Raw genomic sequence first — 24108 nt, 5'->3', positions numbered from 1 at the left:
TGGAGATGTAAATTTCTATAAAGAATGGGTTAGAAATTGGGAGGAATATTTCTTTATCACTAGACAGCATAAAACTTTTGACAGTCAAGGCATTATTTTCAAATGTGCCTTATGAACTCACAAAAATAAATGCAGGCCAAGGAAAAGTATCACAAGCCTGACCATCCCTATTCATCTTCCTCAATATTTAGTCTACAATGATCTATACATATCTATTTTTAAAAAGAAACATTTAGACTTTTCTCCTAAGGTGGTTGAAAAGTAGAAAATGTTGACAGTTTTGAGGTTAAGAACTCAGAATACTTTGGGCTTTCTTTGCTATGGACCTAGAGTAATTATGAAGTACAAGAGAGAGTGGATATTTGCTAGTTCCTCTTTCTCTGCTTCTTTGTGGGGCCACACACAGATAATGCAGTATTGAGAGAAGATGTTCATGGACCATATGGTGTTCATGGGCCATATGGGATACTGGATATGGAACAAAATCCACTGCTTGTGAGTCAAACACCCGATCCTCTGTACTATTGCTCCAGCTACCTGGATTAGTTCTTATTCTCAAGCCATTTTCCATTAACTCCATTATTTATTACATCCAAAAATTTTCTCAGGAAAAATACAGTCAGTCCTATAAAATATGTAGAAGAAAATATTTAGAGGAACAATTATTGCATCAAAATAATAAAATTATTAGGAATACATTTAACTGAGCTGGTATAAATATTCTATTCACTGAAGTGTATAATATTGATGAAAGAAATGAAAAAAAGCCCCAAATAAATAAATATTATGTGCTCAGAATTAATATTTTTGCAATGCATATCACCCAAAACAATATATATATATTCAATATAATTCCTGTTAAAGTCAAAATGGAATTTTAAGAAATAAAATACATTCTAACATTTATATGAAATCATAATAAATCCCACATTGCCAAAATATCATTAACAAAAAAACAAAGCTTAGTTATTAAACTTCCTAATGTCAAAACATCTTGTCAAAGTTACAATAATAAAAGTTCCATGGTGTTGGCAGAAAAACAGACATGAGGATCTAGGTAACAGAATACAAAGTCCAAACATAAAACTACACATATATAATCAATCAATTTATGACAATGAAGTCAAGTATATACCTTAGGGAGCAGTCTGTTCAATAAATGGTGTAAAGTACACTCTTCCAGACAATGCAAAACAATAAAAACAGGACCACTATCTTACACCACACACACACACACACACACACACACACACACACACACACACACACACACACACAACTACCTCCAAATGCTTTAACAATTTTTTTTGGTTATTGTTGTTTTGGTTTTTGGGCCACACCTGGTGATGCTCAGGGGTTACTCCTGACTATATGCTCAGAAATCACTCCTGGCTTTGGGAGACCATATGGGACATCAGGAATCGAACCCAGGTCCCTACTGGGTTTGCATTGTGCATGGCAAACACCCTACAGCTGCGCTATCGCTCTTGCCCCATTTTAACTTTTTTTTTGGTTTTGGGCCACCCTCGGCTGGGCTTAGGGATTATTCCTGGCCCAGCTCTCAGAACTGAGTCCTGGAAGGCTTGGGGGACCATATGGGATGCCAGGAATCCAACCCAGGTCCATCCCAGGTTGGCTGCATGCAAGGCAAATGCCCTACCGCTGTGCTATCAATCTGGCCCTGCTTTAACTATTTTAATTAATGCAAGATTGATAACCATAAACTCCAACAAAGAAAAAGTAAGCTTCTTAATAGCAGTGTTGGTAGTGACATATGTATATCATCTTGATCTATATCTCTATAGCATATATCTCCACCGATACATATATAGGTACATAGAGATACATATAGGTATATATGTATGGATATATAGATGATAGATATTTAACTTTGATACTTAAAGAAAAGGCAACAAAAGGAAAAAATAAGCAAGTGAAACTCCATTAAACTAAAAAGTTTCTGCACTCAGGCTGGAGGAAGCTAGCTCATGTGGCTGGCACATACGATTTACATGCAGGGCCTCAGTTCAATCTCCAGCACTAGATGGTCACCCAAGACACAGGGAATAACCCCCAGCATAGAGTTGGGAGTAGCACCAAGTAACACAAAATAAAATAGAAAAAAAAATCTGTACAAGAAAAAAATGCATTAACAAAATGAATAGGCAACCTATGGAATGAGATAAACAACTTACAATTCATGCATCTGATAAGAATCATTATATTAGACAAAGATCTCTTACATTCCATGAGAAAAACAAACTGAAGAGCCTAATTCCTTTTAAAATAGGTAAAAGATCTGAATAGACATTTTCTTAAAGAAAACATGCTGTTGACCAATAAATGTAAAAATATGTTTAGTATCATTAACCACCAGGGAAACACAATTCAAAAGCAGAATATGATGCATTCTTTCCAAGCTGTTAGACGGCAATACCAAAAGGACAAGGAATTTTAAGTGTTCGTGAAGATGTAGCAAAAAAGGAATTACGGTGCCTTGTTGGTGCATTCTCCAAGGGAAAGAGTACGAGAATACCTCAAAACAAACCTGCGGAGCTGAAGAGATAGTACAGTGGGTCAGGTGCTTAACTTATACACAACTGATCCAGGTTCAATCCTCAGCGTCCTATTATATTTCTCCTTAGCACCACCCAGAATGATCCTTGAATGCAGGAATAAGCCCTGAGCACTGCCAATTGTGACCCTAAAATAAATCTGTGAACCAGAAAGCTAGCTCAACTGGCCAATCTCATTCTTTGCATACAGGATGCCTGGGTTTGAACCTCAGCAACCAATGGTCCACTGAGCACTACCAGGAATTGCTTCGAAGCATAGTCAGAAGTAGCTTTTGAGACATACCACTGTGCCCATCCTCAAAAAATAAAATGGGAAATACTAGGTTGGGAGCTCAGAGAAAGCTCATCAATGAAAAGTGACTGCCTTGCAAATATAAAACCATAAGTTCAATCCCTGGCGGTATGCTCCAAGTTTAGTCTTGGCAGCTCTGCTGACTGTGATCCTTGGCACTATAGCAGAGTGGACAATCTTAGGCTCATAGGTGTGTGGATGCACCGCAACTAAAACTGTACAGCCCTGGAGAGCTCAACTAATAGAGGTACATGAGCACTATATCTAGAGTATGATCTTTAGGAACATAGATGTGAGCACCCCTGGTGAGGAGAGAATCAATAATGCACTGGAGGCCCACAAATAAAGAAGTAATTCTTGGTGCACCCTGCAATGTGGAAGCATTTCAACAACCAACCCTCAGTGATCACAACAAAAAAGGAGCGGAAACGCCATTACCAGAGCATCCAACAATTCTACCTGGGAAAAACTATCTTTTTTTTTTAAACTTTATTGATTGACTGATTGATTGATTAATTGTGTGATCAGTTTTTGGGCCACACCGAAAGGAGCTCAGGGGTTACACCCAGCTCTGCACTCAGAAATCGCCCCTGGCAGGCTGGGAGGACCATATGGGATGCTGGGAATCAAACTGGTCTCTCCCTGGTCAGCCACATGCAAGGCCAATGCCCTACAGCTGTGCTATCTCTCCGGCTCCAAGGAAAAACTATCTGAAAATAAAACAAACCAAAAAAGCACTAAATCAAAGATAGATGCCTTCCTAGGTTCAGTAAAGGAGTATTTGTATCAACAGCCAAGACAGGAAGTAACCTTAGTGCTCATGGATAGATGAACAGAGAAAGTGTGATATACTGGACAGTGCAGAGCTTAGGATGCGTCCCTTGCATGGAGCTGACTCAGATTCAATCTCCAGCACTACTTCTGGTCCTCTGACCTCTTGAGCACAGAGCTAGGAATAAGTCCTGAGTCCTGAGTCTGCCAGATGTGTTCCAAAACCACGAAAATATTTTTAAAGTTTTAAAAAACAAGAAAGAGGGGCTGGAGAGGTGGCGTTAGAGGTAAGGCGTTTGCCTTGCAAGCACTAGCATAGGATTGACCGTGGTTAGATCTCCTGGTGTCCCATATGGTTCCTGCCCCCCACTCAGCCATGAGTGATTACTGAATTCATAGCCAGGAGTAACCCCTGAGAGTCAAACGGGTGTGCCCCCAAAGAAATATAAAACGGGCTGGAGAGATAGCATGCAGAAAGATGGTGGTTCGAGTCCCGGCATCCCATATGGTCCCCTGTGCATGCCAGGGGCGATTTTCTGAGCATGGAGGCAGGAGTAACCCCTGAGCGCTGCCGGGTGTGACCCAAAAACAAAACAAAAAAACAAACAAAACAACAAAAAAACAAAAACAAAACAAAAAAAGAACCCAAAAAACACAAGAAAGAAAATGAGAGGTATATCCACAATGGAATTTTATTCATCCTTAAAAAGAAAACTTGCAATGTTGACAACACAAAACATGAGGTCATAAGTACATGAAGCAAGTCAGGGCAAGGCAAATATATCTGATGTCACTTATATGTGGAACTTTGATTTAAAAAAAATACAAGTTGGTAGATACAGAGAACAGATTGAACAGAATGGAAAGTGGGCAAAATAGCTGAAAGGAACCAAAACATGTAAAACTTCCGTTTACAAAATAAATGGGAGATTGTACAGAAGATAAGGCACTTGATTTGCATACTGCTGACACCAGTTGTGACACTTCATATCCCCCCCCCCAATACCCACACAAGTGATCCTTGAGTACAGAGATAGGAGTAATTTCTGAGCACCTCAAGGTACATACCAACTTCCAATTAAATAAATCAATGAGGTGCAATTTATAGTATGGAAGCTATAACTAATGGTATATATATACATATATATATATATGCATGTTGACAGTTCTTACCCGAAGAAAACTTTTTGGGGCAATATATGGTGATGAAAATGATCTAGACTTATTTGGGTGATTATTTTACAATACAAACGAAGTCCAAATCATTATAGTCTACACCGAGAAGCAGTATAATGTTACCCGCCAATTATACCTCGGGTTAAAGGAAAGAACTTACTAAAGCGAAGTATAAAATTCGGCAGTGACTAGGTCAGTAAATACTTCACTAAAGGAGAGGACACAATTCTTCCAATCCTCAGATCTTAATAACTATTTCGGTTTCCTCGCCAAATTTTACAGATGGTGAAGGCTCTGGTCACACCCTTCAAGACAGAGAAAGAAACAAGAGCTAGAGACCCATACTTGGACAACCAGGCGCTCCACTGGTCAATTATTGAAGTGCAAAGGCATTTTCCAGGGATGCTTTTCCTCACACACTGAGAAAGGGGAGAGGTAGCAGACTCTTTCCTATAAACAAGGCGAATCTTTAGTCCTGTACACAGATGTCCATCTTTGTGTGTGTCTATGTAGCATGCATACATATGCTACTTCAAAACATGTCTCCTTGCCTCAGCTAGGCTAGGCTTAAATGCTTTTGCAAGATCCAAGGTTAGCTTGGAATTCAGCTTCAACTTGGCCTAGTGCAAAGAAAGGTGAACGTAAAACCGTTTTAGCCAGCAGGCAAAGAACACCAGCAGGGAGACAAATCAGGCTCACTTCATATCTGGCTGGCGCTTAGTCCCATTTTCCGAGGCTGGGGGTCTGGGGTCCGGGGGTGGGGATGGTGGGGTGGAAGGGTGGAAGGCCCCAGAGAATACTAGGGGCAGCCGGCTGGCGGGGAAGGGGGGAAAGTTAGGAAATCGGGGCAAACTCGCATTTCCTGAGTAGGAGGCCAGGTCCCTGGCAGGTTTGCAAAGAAAGGACGGAGTACCTATTGTCACTTTTGAGTTCCTCCTGCTGGCCGATCCTTCCGGACCAAAATTCGGGAGGAGGCTTACATCACTGAGACTCCCAGACCGTCTTAGGAGCGCCTAGGCACAGCCCAGCAACCCCAGAAATCCACAGCCGACGCCTTCGAGCAAAAAAAAAAAAAACGCCCCACTCCAGCTCGGGGAGAAAAGAAGATCCACGTGACTGCGGGGTAGGGGGGCGGGAAACTAGACACCCCCCCTCCTGGGAGTCGGCGGGGCCCGAGGTCTGAGAGTCGGGCGCCCGAACGGGAGCCGGGCCAGGGTTGAGGGGCTCTGGGGCGGGGGGGGGGGCAAACACTCCCCGAGCACGGCCGGGGCGGGGTACCCAGGACTCTCACGCACCCCCAGCCAGAGCCCGACTCCGCCCCGGTGCGGACCCGCCGCCCCGCCCAGAGAGGCGCCGCCTCCCGCAGCCCGGGGCGGGGCCGGGGCGGAGCCAGCTGGGCACGGCCACCGGGGCGGTGCGGGTCCGTGCAGAGCGCGGTTCGGGACTGGCCGTGGAGGTCCGCGCTGAGATCCTGGTAGCTGCGGCTGCGGACGACACCCCCGCATCACCACCACCACCCCTCTATAGTCTCCCAGCTTCAGATCGGCAATTCCAATAGTCCCCCGATTTTTGTGTGCTTTTATTTTTTTGCGCCCAGACAGGGTTGCGCGTGGAGCCCGGAGGGAGCGAGTTCCCACGCGGGCGCTGAGCCCCGCGGCTTCCCTCCGAAGAGCTCCGCTTCCGGAGCCGCCTGGCAGCCTGGTGGTCCGGGGCATGGCTTCGGCGGGCAGCGGCATGGAAGAGGTGCGCGTGTCGGTGCTGACCCCGCTGAAGCTCGTCGGGCTGGTGTGCATCTTCCTGGCGCTGTGTCTGGACCTGGGCGCCGTGCTGAGTCCAGCTTGGGTCACGGCCGATCACCAGTACTACCTGTCCCTCTGGGAGTCCTGCCGCAAGCCCGCCAGCTTCGACATCTGGCACTGCGAGTCCACGCTCAACAGCGGTGAGAGCCCGGCGAGACCCCTGCCTCCCACCCCGGCCCCCTGGACCCCCTACTCTGGCCCGAGCTCCCGCCCCAGACCCCCGATGTCCTAGCCCCTTGGCGAGGTGTAGGCTCCTCTCCTCTTCCCCATCCTCCCCCCCCCCCCCCAAGTCCCAGCCATCGCGTTGTCCCACGCCTTCTCCCTCCTTCGGTGACCTTTGCAAAAGCTCTGGAGTAACACGTAGGCTATTTTTGGATAATTGTTACCATTTAAGGGGCGAACACTGTGGGTCTGTTAAAAAATGCATCACCTTCCACTCGTTGGAAAAGCAGCCAGCAAGAACGCCCCCAACTCCACCTAGGTGCCTCGATGCTCTGCTCTCTCCACTCCAGCGCTTCCCGCCCCCCCCCTCTCTCCCGGTGGAATTTGCCTGAGTTTCTCTCTTAGAGCCCACGTTTCTTTCTCCCTACTCTACTCCACCTTCTCAATGTTTCTCCAGTAAGTTCTGGTTTGCATCCGCTTTCCTAACATTTTTTTTGGAATGTTGGGAGAGGGGTAGGCTTAATTTCCTTTCGTCTTTTTAATTATTGTTTTTATTTCTATTTATTTGTGACTCTTTGCATTGAGGGGGAGTTAGTTGCCTTTTCCCGCACCAAAATATCTCTTCTTCAGACCGTTCTTTTATCTGTGTGTCACTCTGCGATGCTGGAAACTTCTCTTACTCAGCTCCCACTGGAAGGTTGGAGAAGGTAGTGCCTGGGGCTGGAATGGGAAGCTTTTTTATTTCTTTCTCCATAAGATCCCCCACCCCCGGTGCCTTCCAACCCTCCCCAGTTATGCTTAGAACAAAGATGTGCCGACTTTCAATTTCTTCCCGCAAACGTCGCCCCCCCCCCCCCCGTTATCCTGATTCTTCAAGCTGCTGCTGTCGGTGCAGAGAAAGGAATGGCCTGTGATTTTTTGCGCGCATACACTCAAGTACACACGCTCGTCTAAGAATCTCATTAAATTCCTTTCTTGACAGTTTCATGTCTTCTCTGGGACTATTTATAAAGCTTTGCTGGAAACATTTCAAGTTTTAACTAAGTTGAAGCGGCACAAAACCCCACAAAAATCTGATTTACTTTGGTCTTTGGTTTCTTGCAATTGGAGAGCTGCATATTTGGTTAAGTTGCTTCCCCAAGCCTGATTTTCTGTTTACAGAAGCCCTTTTTCCTTTGATATAACCTCAGAAGTCCTATTGAAGGGATTCCTCTTTGTTGCTTAATTCACTGTGGGGGACTGGTTGGCAGCGGGAGGTCAACATTTAGGTCTTTTAATTCCTTCAGGGTTGGTTGTTTACAACTAAAGATAAAATAAATCGGCAAAATGCCTTTCTTCTGTAACCCAGCGATCCAAATAAAGTTTGGAGAAAATATCCCCCCCCAATAGAAATGTAAATTTATGTAGGAATGCCAGCTTCTGCATGTCTCCTTAGCAACGGGAATCTTTTGCCCCTTTCTCTCTGTCTCCTGAAATAATAACCCCCTGATTGTGTAAAGTCTTTTCAGATAGGATCAAGAATCCAGCTTCAACTCCCATTTTCTTTTCAGCCTCATATTCTGTACTCTTGGCCAGGAATGTAGTGAGAAGAAGCAGCTCGAGTTTGTAGAATCATCTGCAGTGTTTGCTAATCTTCCTTTACTTGCCTTTTATCTCTATTCCCCCAGCACACCCCCCCCCCCAGAGCAGGAAACCAGGGAACCCAAGCTTAGTGCAAATAAAAGTGCTTATAATAGGAATGTGGAAGGTGAGTGAAGCTTAGAAGCAGGTACAGTTTCTGTTTTTATTGCTTTTTCTTTCCTCCTCAATTCCGTTATATTATCCTCTGGCTCAAACTCAAACCCCAAGATTTATTTCTCTTAGTGTTCCTGAGGATCAGCTTTAGTTTAATTTGGTTTTCAAAATAGTTTCTGTGGACTGCCCCCTTCTCCGCCCAAAGTACTTTTTGTAAGCTCCTGAGGGACTGGGAGAAGAGTAGGTTATGTAGGAGGCCCTCAGGACAAGTTGTGGACTTTATTTAAATTTAGGACTAACTGTTCATTTTCCCCTTGCTCTGTCCAGATTTGGGGGCTGGGGGGTGGGTTGGTGGTTGCAGGAGAAAAGGAAATAAAATCCTGAAAGCAGCTCTTTCTCCCCACTTATCAAAATGCACTTAGACATAAAGCCTGGGTCCCACAGTGTTTGGAAGTAAAGGGGGGGGGGGGCTTGAATTGAAACCAGCCATGCCTTTCTTGCCTATTTCAAAGGGCTGGCAGCCTTTCTCAGTCTGTTTGCTTTGTGGAGTGGCAGAAAGCAGGGAGGGAAATGTCTTCTCTGAAGATTTGAAAAGATCCACTTCATTGTCTCTTGAAATGAATTAGCTCGGGAGGAGCCACTGAGGACAGTTTTACTGAAGGCCCTTCACCAGGACTTTCAGGGCTTAATTAAAAACCGTTTTCTTAATTAGAATTAAAACTGCCGTGAAGAGGCAAGCTTGCATTTACAGAGGGAAATTTCAGGAATGTTTCTGTTGACAATATGTCCTACTTAGGCCCAATTCCTACTGGAACTTTCCCCTCAGCCAGGATTTTGAAAGCAGCTCTTTAATTGTGGTCCCCAGGATGTGTCCTTTGCTGCTTATAACCTGTTTTATGGGCTTTCACTGGAAGCAGAACCATGCCTTTTGTGTCCTGGTATATTATTGAAGGTTGCGTCAGCACTTCTAGTAGGAACCAGTAGCCCTGGTGTCAGTCAACCAAAATGCTTTGGTCCTGTGTCCCAATTCAGTGTATAGATTGCACAGACCAGGCATTCATCCTGAACTCAAACTTTTCCAAAAAGACAAAGGTGAAATGGCTAATTGGCTGTCAATCTCAGTGGAAAGGGAAAGAAATGTTTAGCAAAGTGTTCTTAGGAAGTTTAGAATAGTCACTCACTCCCATGCCTGTTGGCCTTAAAATATCTTTCTAAGGAGTTTTCTACAGAACAGATTTTGGCAGGGTTTTAAATTAAGCACAACCTTATAAATGATAGTGGTGTTTTAGTCTTCCACTTAGTCACATCCAGTTCACATAACTTTTGGAGACTAGTTGCCCGGGTTTCACCACCATAGCAATTACAAGAGAATCCTTATGCAGATCAGGTTACTCAAGTGTACTTAGAACTGCAGAGAGCCCAGATTTGACATTTCATGGCTGTTGGGTGATTTCACATTTCTTTTCTAGTTATATATGCAGTCATTTTATATAAAGCATATTTCTTTTTTCATGTGTGCTATGATTTATTGACTAAGCAAAAAAGCAAGGATGTGCAGATGGCCAAATGAACACATTTCACTGAGAGTGATTGGAATGAGGAAATATAAACATTTACTCATGGTTTCAGCTATAAAATTTATCCGACTTTTCTATCCACAAATCACTCAATCAGATACTTTGTGCTTTTTTTTTTTCAAGGAATATTGTTAACATTTTTTGCACTACTCTAAAAATAGCTGCATTTGTAACATGAGTCACTGGCACTTTTGAAATGGCTCTGCACTGTAGGCTAATTCCAGGTGAAAGTTTTTATATTCACTTGACAAGAGATTCTTTTAAGAAGGCCTTTTTTTGTAATGTACCTTCCTTTAAACTTTAAGATAAAAATACACTTTAAAATGTGTAATAAGGAAAAGCATCTTGGGTAAGTTGAACTACTGGAGCCCTTGCAACTCATAAACATTTTCAGAGAGACTTTGCATTTAGATGTGTGTTATTTGTACATATTTTGAATCCATATATTAATTGGGAAATAGGGTGTTATTGCTTTGGAAAGATTTCAGCTTGTTGATTGAAATGAGTTGTTATTGATTCCTGTTTACAAATAGCTCAGCAAACATGAAAGTCTTCTGTCTTCCTACAAAAGAGCACAAAGAGAACAAATGTTTTATTTCATCTATGCAGCACAGATTGCCTTGAAAGTGAACAAAGAGTAGCACTTAACACTAAAACTTCTTTCATTAACCCATTAAAGAAGACCCAAGTGTAACTTGTTTCAAGATCTTTGCACTGGTTTTTTTTTTTTTTTTGAACATCTAAGATTGTTCAGCTTCACTACATTTACTTTTACGAAGGAATTTTAACTTGTGTGCAAATTTATTTCCCCTTCTGCTCACAATTACAATTTTTCTCTCTGAGGGGCCTCTTGATCCACTTTATTTTGTCAGTTTTGGAAATTGATGGGTGTGTGAAAAACGTAGCCTGTCATGAAACGCTAAAATTGTATATCTCAGGCAATAAATTTTGCTCACTTTGAGGAACATATCGTAGAAATTTCCCTCAAATTTTGAAAGACTTTGAGAGACCATAGAAACCTCCAGTGCTATGGAATGTGTTTGAGCAAAATATGTACTCATTTCAAATTAATTTTTTGGAGTATATTGTCTAAATATCAGTTCAAATTTATTTATAAACTTGCTAAATTATAATGTAATACTAAAGGGAGATCAGATGTGGACAGTTTTGAGGTTGTGGATTTTCCCTGAGTTTGACCACTTACCAGTAACATGGCTGCATAAAACTCATGTCTCTGAATAGTTTGTTATGAACAATAAATAATATTGAAGTACCTGTTCATTAGCATTGCGCTTCTTTTCTGCTATCTATGTAGAAGATAAACCCAAAGTGATGTTTTTTCAGTAATGGAGGACTTTTTTCCTCCTTGAGTATGACACTTCTTTGTGTTGAATAATGAATAAGTAGGTTGTAGCTTTCAAATTTAAATTTTGGGATGCATTATCTAGCATTTAGCAATGCTATTCGTAGATTATACTCACAAAACTATTAAACCTCTTGTTTAGTACTATCACAGTCTATATATTTCAATTAAGCCCTGCATATATGCTTGCCAGTTTCTAGTATTATGCATATATATTTTTGAAGACACTAGTGATTTTCCTAAATTTGCAAGGTTCTCATTCTATAACAGACATGAGTTTTAGCCAAGTGTTCCAGTTACTAATGCTGGCTTTGGCATTGACGACGTCCATTAAAAGAATAAAACATAAGGCCAGAAAGATAGTATCACGGATTGAGATATTTGCCTTGCATGTGTCTGAAAGTGATTCCATACTAGCGCCACATATGATCCTTTGGACACTGCCACCTCCTTAGCACAGAGCCAGGAGTAAGCTGGATGTGGCACAATCTTCTCACCCACAAACTACTAGACTCTATGGAAATAGAGGCATCAAGGCCAAAAACATTTAGATAATTATTTTTGTTACTATCACCTTTATAACAGTTCTGAAATTTTTTAAACAATACTTTAATAATCTATCTTCCAAGGTAATGCCATAGATATTCATATTGAATTTTCAAAAAACATGTCTGTTAAGAAAAAAGATATTTTGAAAATAGAAGCTGGAATCCCAAGTCATGTATTCTTTATGCATTAAAAAGAGATATGCACAAGAGAGTCAGCGATTTTTTAAAAAATATTTTTGGTTTTGTTTGTGGGCCACAGCTAGGATGCTCAGAGCTTACTTCTGGCTCGACACTCAGATCAATCCTGGCAGCTTTTGGGGACCATTTATAGTGCCAAGGATCGAACCCTGGTTGGCTGTGGGTAAGGCACACATCCTACACCTGCTGTATTACTCCTGCCCCAAAGAGGGTTTTATTGCTGTGAAGTATAAGATCTCAAAGTGGTTCATCAAACCATTGCCATAGTATTAAATGAATGACTTACATTACTAGGTGGGAGACTTAAAGGAAGAGACCTTTGTCCACATTTTTCTGCCTTCTCACAGATATTCAAGAAGAGCATTTCATTGAAGCATAGTCATTGATTTCCTAGAAGGGATCCCATCTGAAAATGCTTGCTCACAGGGAACTGGCAGGAACACTAGCTTGCCAATTCTATTGCTCCATGTTTGCTACGGGGGTGTCTTAATTCTGCTCGTGGGTGCTCTCTAGACATTCTTCTGTTTGTTCTTGGGTTATTATTGGTTACCAACCACATCACAACAGCGTTTTAAAGGGCCAAAGTTAGGTCACCCATATCCAGTCCTGGCGTGGGTTTTCTTCTTCCTGTTTTAACAAGCAAGCTCATTTTCCAAGTTGTAGCCTTTGGTTTCTTCTGAAAACAGGATAAAGGATAATGGTTCAGTGTAATATGTTCATCACAGCCTTATAGAAATACTGTGTTTAGAAATTACTATAGAGCAATACCAGTGACCCTTAGATAATACCACCTAATATCCTAATATTAATGAAAGCTTTTTAGATAATTAGTACATGATAAGAAACAGCAGTATTAGCAGCAGTGGTGTCTGTCTTTTGGTCTAAATACCAAAAAGTATGCTTCAATAGCAAGGCTTTTTTTTTGCTAAGCCCTGTATACATTTTGAGGGGATAGATATAGATTTTGAGGTATCTATCTATATCTATATCTATAATTTATATATAGAATATATAGGTATATAGTGATATTTAGATAAAACATTGCATTTCTAACAAATTTCTAAAAATATGGTGGAGGAGCTTAAGTGTCCACCTTACTTAATAAAAACAAAAACAGTAACAGTTTTTCTAAAATCAAGACAAAACCACTCAAAAGAACTTCAGCAAAATTGCCATGAATTGAAAATTATTAAACCCTCTGGCACCTTTGGACAACCAGATTTTTCCATGTAGCAACATTGACCTGCACTTTGGTCATTTGAGTTGTTGCATCACTTATTTGGATGGTATCTGGGTTCATTCATCAGTTTAGCAAAGTACATATGATGCGATTATACATTACTGGATCTAAAGCACCTTGGGACAAGAGAAATAGCTCAACAGGTTGAGTGCATATTTTACATGCAGGAGGCCTGGGTATGATCCCCCTGCACAGCAAGAGCTCCATAGTACTGTGCCAGGAGTAGCACCCAAGTGTTTTATATGAAAACATTTCCATAAGATTATTCTCTAAAATTAAATCTTACTGATTTGATTAACCTGGGTATTTATACTCCTAAAATAATCAGTGTTATAAATTAGTGATATATAAGTTCAAAAATAAAGTCATCACCATGCTCTACTCCCCCCAAATACAGTAGGTTTTTTTTTTATTAATAATCCACTTTGTGTAGCACAGAGAAGGTTATGTAGATTCCTTATTTTGTTACTTTTTAAAATACACAGTTGGGGGCCGGAGAGATAGATTGGAGGGAAGGTGTTTGCCTTGCATGCAGAAGGACTGTGGTTCGAATCCCAGCATCTCATTATGATCCCCTGAGCCTGCCAGGAGCGATTTCTGAAAGTAGAGCCAGGAGTAACCTCTGAGTGCTGTTGGGTGTGACCCCAAAACAAAACAAAACAAAAAACAATAAAATGCACAGTTGGAGATATAGCACAATGGTAGGGTGTTGGCCTTGCACGCAGCCTATCCAGGACAGATGGTGGTTCGAATCCTGGCATCCCATATGGTCCCCAGTCCCTGTCAGGTTCCCCAATCCCTGCCAGGAGCAATTTCTGAGTGCAGAGCCAGGAGTAACCCTTGAGCGCCACTAGGTGTGACTTAAAACCAAAAAATAAAATAAAATAAAATACACATTGTTTATATTTCAGTTTTTGTTGGCATGTGAAGAATATTAGTTTTAATATTAGTTATTTGGAAAAACAGAGTCATTTGTAATTACAGAAATTTGAATCTGAATTTGTTTGGCTGTCTTTATTTGTGTCTATATCTCACAAAGTAGTGGAAAATGAATGCAACCCTGACGGATTTAGGTCAGACTGAAACTTAGCCAAGAAAACAAAGTTTAAATTCCCTCAGTAATGGTTTTAGTTTTCCACTTCATTTGCTACATGGAGACTAACTTGAAAAAGTTAAGTATGCTGTTTGAGAGCTGAAGAAATGAGGCTGGAGTAGGGTTTTGCATGCGAAAGCCTCACATGTGATTCCCCAGTACTGCGTGGTCCTCTGCAAACCATTAAATGCCCTGCCATCCCAATAGCAAAGGAAAATCTTCTTGGAAAAGGTAGCATTTAATTATTAAGGAAATATTTTGGTGGCTAAGTTATAGCTACTTTATTTTTATATACACTAGTAATAATATAAAATAGTGACACCATTTTGGCTTATTCTTCATTTGTAAAGATACAGCCATTCTATTCACTCAGAAATATGCAGCTGCAATCTTAGTATAAATTCTTCAGTTACATTTAATAGAAAGAATTAAATGCCATAATCTCTGATGAGATAGTTGGGGAAACAACTTGAATCTTTGGTGACAAGGTGGATATTTGGGGGAATATGAATTTGAGATAAAACTGGAACTGAGCTTCCACTCACATATGATCCACCCCAATATTTCGAATTCCCATTGACTAAATCACAATACTGGCTTAGTTTTTGAGTCCTCACCAATATAACAAAAACAAAGAAACATGCTTTATAGATTTGTTCTGCATGTTAATAGTAAACATATTTCAAAGGATTGAATTTTGGGAATGAGTGGGACTCATACAGTTTATGTCAGTGAATTAGTATAAACTTGGAGATGATTTTTTATAAGGAGCTGTATGTATCAAGATGACAGGTTAGAAATCCCTCTTCTAGGTTGAATAGTAAATTTAATTGATACTCTAAAAGTTATATGAAAATAATATCCAAAAAAAAAGAAAATAATATCCAGAGGTAAAATATCAATATTTTTATTTTGTTGATTATATATAAAAGTAACACTCTTTTTTTTTGGGGGCCACACCCGGTGGTGCTCAGGGGTTACTCCTGGCTGTCTGCTCAGAAATAGCTCCTGGCAGGCAGGGGACACCGGGATTCGAACCAACTACCTTTGGTCCTGGATCGGCTGCTTGCAAGGCAAACGCTGCTGTGCTATCTCTCCGGGCCCCAAAAGTAATACTCTTGAATTAAAAACATTGAAATATATTTAGGGAAATACAGTGCATTGAAACCATGGAAGTTGTAATTATAAAGTTAAATATCTGTTTCTTTATATGTTTTAATTTCTAATTATATTTTATTTGTTAGGAACATCATTGTTTGCTCAGGAATGTGTGCATGCAGTAGAAATAATTTCAACATATAAATAGTACCTACAGAGATAAATGAAGTAGTCAGTGTTTAATAAGCTAAAAATTTGGAGAGAAGATGCCTCGAAGAAACATTTATGCATTGGTGTGACATCCTAACCTTGACTCAAAGGTGTGAAAAATGAATCATTAAGATTTTTTTTCCTTTCCTGAAAATTGAAAGTAAAATTTGACCATGAAATCCCTAAGGAAATGTGAATCCTTCAATTTTGCAATTTGAATATGTCCCATAGAATTTTCATAATACTTAGATATTTCGGACTAGTCTCATATTTTAGACTGCTAATGTAAGTCAGCATAATTCTGCAGAATACTAAAGCATTTATAGACAGAAGAAACTCTCACAGCAGCTAGTAAAAATACCTTGAAAGAGAACTGAAATTTAGTTCCTGAGTTGCTTATTAATGCTGAATTTAATGTTATACGGTAAGTCCTGCCCAATTTTTATTCAGTAACTGCAGAACCAATATAGACCATCATATATATGTGTGCATATATATCTTCCTTTCTGGTTTTATGTTTTCCTTTTCTTTGTAATGGGGAAAGCAATAAAAGCTCCACATTTATCTCAGACCCTGAATGTAGTTCCAAAGCCTTCTGTGTGTCTACTTGGGTCATTTTTGCCAGAATACTTTTTAAGTGGAATCTGATATGGCAGTCAAATTCCAGGTTTGATATCCAAATTCAAAAAATTCCACTCAGCCTATTTGAATCTTAGCAGATTTTGGACCACAAATATGCATTATTTCTTTAGACTTGATGATCACTCGTTTTCACAGAAATAAGTTTACACAGAAGCCAAACAACTTTCAAATCAGCAAGCTTGGCATTGAACAATAATTGTTTGAATTGTGCAGAGCCTTGCACTTAATCTAATAGCCTTGTGGCCAATGATGTTCTGCAGAGCTGGTTATTTCACAATTCCACCCAGTGTCAGTGTTAGCATGTATAGAAATCTGTAAAACTAACACCAAATAATCAATCTCTCAGGCCTCTTAACACCTTCTCTGAATACTGTGAGGGCTCTACTTGAGGAACTAAGTTTGACACTGAAATGAACCAATTATGCAAACTTAATATAGTTGACTATTTTTAAGGAATTGGCACCGAAAATTCAGAAATTCCTGGCAGTGAAATTTGTTTTTAGACACTGACTTTGGATAGCAAGTATTAGCATATAAAGACTCTAAGAGAAAAATTGATTAATGGATAGGCAAGTAGTTTGATCATATGACTATAAAATTTCTCTAGCCCTATAGTTCTAGCATGTCTATGTGTGTGTATATATATCTGTGTGTGTTGTGTGTATGTGTGTGAATGTGTGTGAAATCTACATTTTATTAGAGAAGTAAAATCTGTATAAACAAGGAACCTTGCCTATTATTAATGTTCATTTATAGATGTAGAATATCTGTAAAAGTCATGCTTTTTTTACTTGCTATGATTGCCCATATGCTAATCTTATTCAGGAAGAAAGCAGGTCAAGAAATCTTCATGGTCTCTGACTTTGATCCATCTCTTAGGTAAGCGAAAATTTAAGATAGGTGCTTGAAGCACTGTCATCAAGTCCAAAACATCAAATGCTGAAACATGAAATTTGTCCAGAGCATCATTGGCTGTGCTATCCTATAGAACCACTTTTTCTTCAGCTTCCTTATTGTGGGCCGACTGGCTAGTGAGTGAAAACTTTGATCCTGGGCAAGCTGCCTGAGTGAGTCATTCCAAATGGATATAATGGCACTTCCAAAAGTTGGCATCATCCACCAAAGATAGAGCCTCAGTTCCTGAGGGAAAGACCTAACTTCCTGTGAGGACTGTGGTGGCCCATTTCTGGCCCTGTTGGGAAACAAAATGGTTTTCCTCTAAGTACAGTATGCACTTGCTGATTGAGCAGACATTTAGTTATAAAATAAAAGAAAGGGTAGTGCTGGCAGAGCCATGGGGATGCTGGCAACCTGCCTCTTTGGAATTTATATCGAGTGATACTTTCATTAGGCACAACCTCAGTACTAAAAATAAAATATAGGATATTCAGAAGGAAATCAGAGTTCAATGTGCTCACTTACTATACAGAACTATTTCCTAGGATATAAACGATTCCTTTCTAATAATTTATATTCCCTTTTAATAACTCATTTCCTGATGGCTCTCTTGCATTTTGTTGTTTACTATGAAATGTAGTATTGCTACTTTTAGAAATTTAACATTATATGAGGTTAGCGCTGTGATTTCTTTTGCAATATTGGGTAAGCACCACATTTACTCCTCTAGAATTCACTTATCAAGTTGACATCAATGTAAACTTAGTAATGAGGCTATTGAGATTATTATCTAGAATAATTATTTCAACATTTGAAAACTGTAAAATATAGACCAGGTTCAACAAACCTGACATAGTGATGAAGGATCAAAAAGAATCAACAATCTTTTGTGTGGAAAAAATGAATTAAGGGGACACAGCTATTTTCATTAATTGGCCTTTTGTCAATGAATACTGACATTCAATATTACAATATTGAATATTAACAGTTTGCTATAGCAATTTTCCTATACATAAAAGTTGAGGGGCTGGAGCTAAATACAGGAGATAGTGAGCTTGCTTTGCATCTGGCTTACCCGTATTTGGTACTTAGCACCCCATATGGTCCTGTCGAGCTCACCATGAGTGATCCCTGAGTCCTCAGCCAGAAGAAAGGCCTAAATACCACTGGTTTTGTCTCAAAAATTAACAAACAAGTTGAATACTATGACAGAGACTGTTGACCCACTTATAAAAATTTTTGCTATGTGATTCTTCATAGGAAAAGTTTGACCTTTCCATATTTGGCTATTCTTACAAAATGTTAACGAACATATTTCTGTTGTTTGAAAATATATAAAGAAAGGAAAAGTAGCCAAATTCCCTGTTTACTTGAGGTTAAAATATAAATATTTGAACGTGCTGCATCTTGTGCCTTTTTGGTTATCTAAAAGAGTTTATTCAAAAATCACATATGTTGTACTTTAAGAGTTTTCTTTCATTAATGAATAACTAGTGTTTTGATTTAAATAATGCTAATGCTTTGATGCTTCTTATTTAAAACACATTTGGAGGAAGTTGCTAAAGGTAATAGACATTTACTAAAATAGTTCAGCTAGAAAGTATCCAGGAGAGGCTCTTGTAAATTCTTCAGAAATTGAATAGATGGGTGGGTTTTATTTTTTCCTTTGGATCCCAAATGCTAAAAATTTGGTCACTGAAAAATTTCAGCTTACATGCTTTCAGAAGGATTTCTATTCTGTTAAAATATAGAGGATAATTGTGCTATGGATAAACTATTCTTTCCAAAGAAAAGTAGAGAGACTTTCAAATATAAGGCTCAACCTTCAGCTTTTTAAATTAAAAACTCCATGCTATTATGAAATGAGAAATGCATAGTATAACTACCATTTCCACCTCTGTTTGAAAGCTAGCTATGCCTTGTTAAATATGTTTGTCTTTTTTCCAAATAGATAGCATTTAAAATATTTCTCCAATGCCTTGTGATTCTTTTTCTTTTTTGGGGGGGGGGTAACACCAGGTGGTGCTCAGGGGTTAGTCCTTTCTCTGCGCCTTAGAAATTGTACCTGGCAGGCACAAGGGACCATATGGGATGCTAGAGACCAAACCTGTGTTGGGTCGGTCACTTACAAGGCAAACGCCCTACCGGCTGTGATATAACTTCCTATGATACTTTTTTATATTTTAAAATATTCTATTTCCAATTGTTTGTTTACTGATTATGGTGCAAGTCCTTGTTTGGTGTTCATTATATATCCAGAATATGTATTAGGAGTACAGGATCTAGAAGAGGACACTTGAGATACTAATATATAAGTATAAATGAAAGAAGAAAACCTTAAGGTATTGTAGGTTCTTCCACTCATCTCCTTTCCTACAGTGCAAAGTACACGTTGGAAGATTTCTGGAGGGATAATTTCAGAGTGTAACATAAAAATGTGATGAGTTCTTGACTTTGAACAGAATACATTGCAATTTAACCATAGATTAAAAAGTCTTTTTATTTCTTTCACATACATTAACGTGAGGGTCAGGAGAGGAACTTGGAACTTGCCAACAACAAACTGTCAAAGAATATTCTCTTCAGTAACATTTTCTGTGAATAGTGCTTACATTTCTTTATTTCCTCTGAATGAGAGTTTTGCTCTTAAGACTTTTCAATTGGCTAGTTTTCTTTCATAAGCAATAATATATATTCCAATAAGCTTTCTATTTCAGTAAGAAATGGGAGACCTTTCAGGTACCGATGTACTGAGGCCTGCTGCTTTCAGAACATATTACCCATATTTGCTTACTCTTCCCACATATGAAAGAAGAAAAGGGCTCTGGTGATAAGGAGAAAGGAGAAAGGCAAATAAAAATTCAGAGGATTAAGACAGCCTCCAAAGGAATGTATTGCTGCCACATGCAAAAAACATGGGAGAGCATCAGAGACATAAGCCAGATGAAAAACCTCTAACATTGACTTAAAAACTAGACATAAAAGAGTTAATGAAACATGTTTATAAAAGATGGGAACAAGCAGAACTACTTCGTAGCAATTGAAGATAGATGTCCTTCATTGGCCATGGTGGATGGGTGTGGTTATTGACAGGCAAAAGGAATCTTCTGGCTAGTGGAACTATTCTTTACTTGACTCTGCAATAGCTATATGGGTTCTTAGTTATATATAAAAAAAGTCATCACTAAGCTGGAGATAAAGCTCGGTGAGCTTATACATGCTTTGCATATGCTAGGCCCGAAGTTTAATCCCTGGCACTGCATGGTTTCCTGAGCACCATTAATAAGAGCTCTGGAGGCCCCAAAACCTAGGTCTGGGCAGCATTAAAACCTGCCCTTCAGATCCACACATCTGGGTAGAGTATCATTGAGTGTTGACCCTGGGTCCCCTAACCATGTTTGGAAATATCCACCCCAAATTCGTGCTTTGTAATTCAATAGAAAATTAAATAGTATTGAAAGTAGGTCATGGAAAGGCCATAATTTAATATGAATGTTTTGGAGAGTCTTTGGGCGGAGGGTGGGGTGGGGAGGAAGACTGACAAACTGGTCCAAAACACTGCTAATTTTAACTTGAGCATAGAAGACATTTCTGAATAACATTTATAATATTTTTTGAAAACCTTTTCTATTCCCAAAGGATATTTAGCATGCCACATCTATTTAGTGGCAGCAAGTGAAAGTCACTCAGCATAGTTCCTGTGGTTATTTGGGAACTTCCTACAACAAAGCAACACCTTTCTTTTCTCTTTGCAGATTGGCAGATTGCTACTCTGGCTTTACTCTTGGGCGGTGCTGCCATCATTCTCATTGCATTCCTGGTGGGTTTGATTTCTATCTGCGTGGGATCTCGAAGGCGCTTCTACAGACCTGTTGCTGTTATGCTTTTTGCCGCTGGTAAATACACTCACTCATTTCTTGGAAACCCATATTCTACTTTCAAGAACCATATCCTCCATCATGTGGAAGCAGTGTATGGTTGCTGTAGTAAAGGCAAATTAAAAGACATTAGTTATGTGTGTGTGTGTGTGTGTGTGTGTGTGTGTGTGTGTGTGTGTGTGTGTGTGAGACACCCGGCTTTGCTCAGGGGTTACTCCTGGCTCTATGCTCAGAAATCGCTCTTGGAAGGCTCGGGGGACCTTATGGGATACTGGGATTTGAACCACCATCCTTCTGCATGCAAGGCAAACGCCTCACCTCCATTCTATCTCTTCGGCCCCTGACATTTGTTATGTTTTAAGGTGACTTGCTACAGGTTGGTCACATTATAACTTTTCCGTGTGGTAAGCATATCCCAGCACAGTGGCAATTTATAAACTTCCAACTAAAACACGAATGAAAAACTAGTTCGTAACAAGGCTGTAGCCTTTGGAATTTCAGCAAATGTATTTTCCAACAATGTTGTTCACATTTGGGACTCCACCATTCCTTTTACTACCTAAGGCAACATTAATATTTTTCTGACATGAAACCTGAAAGAAAAATAAAGTCTAGTGAATGTTCCCTTAAAGGCATAAATATATGAAAATAAACATGGTTGTATTGAGAAATCATAATGTATAACTTGAACCTTCAGTCAATTCAATTGGATGAGGTCAATGCTTGCTCATTAATTTAACAACCATCATTCTGTGAAGCACAGCTTGGATTTAAAATATTAACCAAAGTAAATGGAGATTTTGCCAAAAGTCAGAAGCTCTTTTGTAAAGGGCCTTCTAAGACTCAAAGTCTATTACAATCTTTGCTATGAGTTGTAATTTTCATTTATAAGAATATCCTTATATACGTTCTTTTTGACTTAAACCTGAAATATTCTTATGGTGCTTCCCATTTACCCTGTCAGTCATATCTGATTTGAAGAGTGCAAAATAAGCCCCATGTGACTGTCAATAATGAAGACACTGACAGAACCATCTAAGCTGTTAGATGGATTTTTAAAGCTGTTTAAAGATGGGGATAGATAAAATTTCTCAGTATTTGAAGGATAGTTGGAGCCAAAAAGGAAAAAAAAAGTGTTCTGCTGCCCCCTGCTGTTTGAATTGATCTTATCTTCTTGAAAACTAGTTAGAATGTAGGTGTCAGGAAAACTGGCTCAAAAGGCTGAAAAAAAAATCTTGATATGCATCTAATTCATATCTCTTATGTGACTGGTTTGAGATTACATAGTAGTTTTTGGCTCCTGAGACTGGGAGACTGGAATTTTAAACTAGTGCTTCATGCCCAACTGAGTCCCTCATTCATTCCACTGGGTGTTAATTATAGTAAGAATATTGTATTAAGCATTGACTAAACAATAACAAGGATACTTTATATTGGGATAGAAAATACTATTATCAAGTATTTTTTAACTTTAGTGACATATTTGTGATGCCAGGGATCAAACCCAGGCCCTCAACATTTATAAGGTAAATTTGCTAATATTCCTGGTGGGTTTATTGACTTGATGTAATTAATCTCTTGTTAATATTATCAATCATGTAGTATGACATGAAGGTTCACCCAAAATGCAATTACAACTGTTCCTTCATTCCCTGTACTTTGGTTCATGGCTTTACAAAAGCTCATTTTCTATTTTTGAATATAATAATTAAGATGTTTTACTTCTAGTATAAGCATGTCTTTGTAACTAACATTTATTAACATGGGGATGAGGTCATTGATAATTTTTTGATAAATTGTCTCATGACATATCACTCATTAAAACCTGAAAGTTGGTAGGGGCAGGGGAAGGGCAGAATGGACAATGGGGACATTGGTGGCAGGAATATTGTATGGCAGTAACTCAAACATGAACAATTTTATAACTGTATCTCAAGTAATTCAATTTAAAATTACTAATTAAAATAAGAATTTTAATTAATTTGTAGAATAGTCAGATATTTCTAGTATTGGAAGGAGTTGAGCTATTTCAAAAAATTTACTTTTAAATATGTAGTACTGTGTTTGGCCAATTACTATCTCATTTACCTTTAACCTGTCATATAATAGCAAATGGAGAATCTATAAGGAATCCATTATATAACAAATATTTTAAACTTGCTTAGTAAAATAAATGGAAGTTTCCTCATTTTTCTTAAAAGTTCTCTATTTTTCCAACTTTAGCAAAATTTATGGAAATGTGGAAATAAGTACTGATTGTTACAGAAAACACTGGTAATGAGCATAAGCTAAAGGTAATGGATTTGAGCAAAATAAAGATTTTGATTTAGCTCTAGCTGCCACAAATATTAGAAAATTATAAAATAATGAAAGGAATCCCTACAGCAATATTCATATGTTGTTATTCTACCCGCTGAGACCTAAAAATCTTTATTATGCTGCTACATTATAAAAAATGTGCATGTGCTGAGATTTAATTTTACTCATTCTCTTTTGATGCAATGCTTATGGAAGCTTTTCTGAAATAACCATTAGTTTAGTGTTCGCTTTACATATAAGGAAGGTAAAACTTTGCTATTTGAAACTTGTCATGGAAATATTTCTCTTTATCTGCAAAGCAATTAAAGATAGCTTATTTCTGGAAAAGATATTCATGACATATAATGATCCACTATTGATCTGGGCATAACATTGTCAAAGTAGGGAAATCAGCCTTTTTTAAACAACTCTAGCTAAAGTGATGATTTATTTTTGATTCTTACTAAGCATACATTTGAATGCTTGGCTTATCTCACTTATAATCCAGTTTAGTTATTCTTTATAATATGATTTTGGGCTAGCCCCCATTTTTAGA

At 39.0% G+C, this 24108-nt stretch overlaps 1 protein-coding gene across 1 annotated transcript in view; it reads left to right on the top strand.

Annotated features, from left to right (window-relative positions):
- The first annotated feature begins 6398 nt into the window (after positions 1-6398).
- Positions 6399-24108, top strand: part of TMEM47 (transmembrane protein 47) — a 29037-nt gene continuing 11327 nt past the window's right edge. The window contains exons 1-2 of the mRNA XM_049767124.1: positions 6399-6754; positions 21132-21272. Of these exons, the coding sequence (XP_049623081.1) occupies positions 6529-6754; positions 21132-21272 (367 nt within the window). The 5' untranslated portion in view covers positions 6399-6528. The remainder of the gene's footprint in view (positions 6755-21131; positions 21273-24108) is intronic.

The sequence above is a fragment of the Suncus etruscus genome, chromosome X, assembly GCF_024139225.1.
Source record: "Suncus etruscus isolate mSunEtr1 chromosome X, mSunEtr1.pri.cur, whole genome shotgun sequence".
Taxonomy (NCBI): Eukaryota; Metazoa; Chordata; class Mammalia; order Eulipotyphla; family Soricidae; genus Suncus; species Suncus etruscus.
The sequence above is the reverse complement of the archived record's forward strand: the minus strand, read 5'-3'. Positions and strand labels throughout refer to the sequence as shown.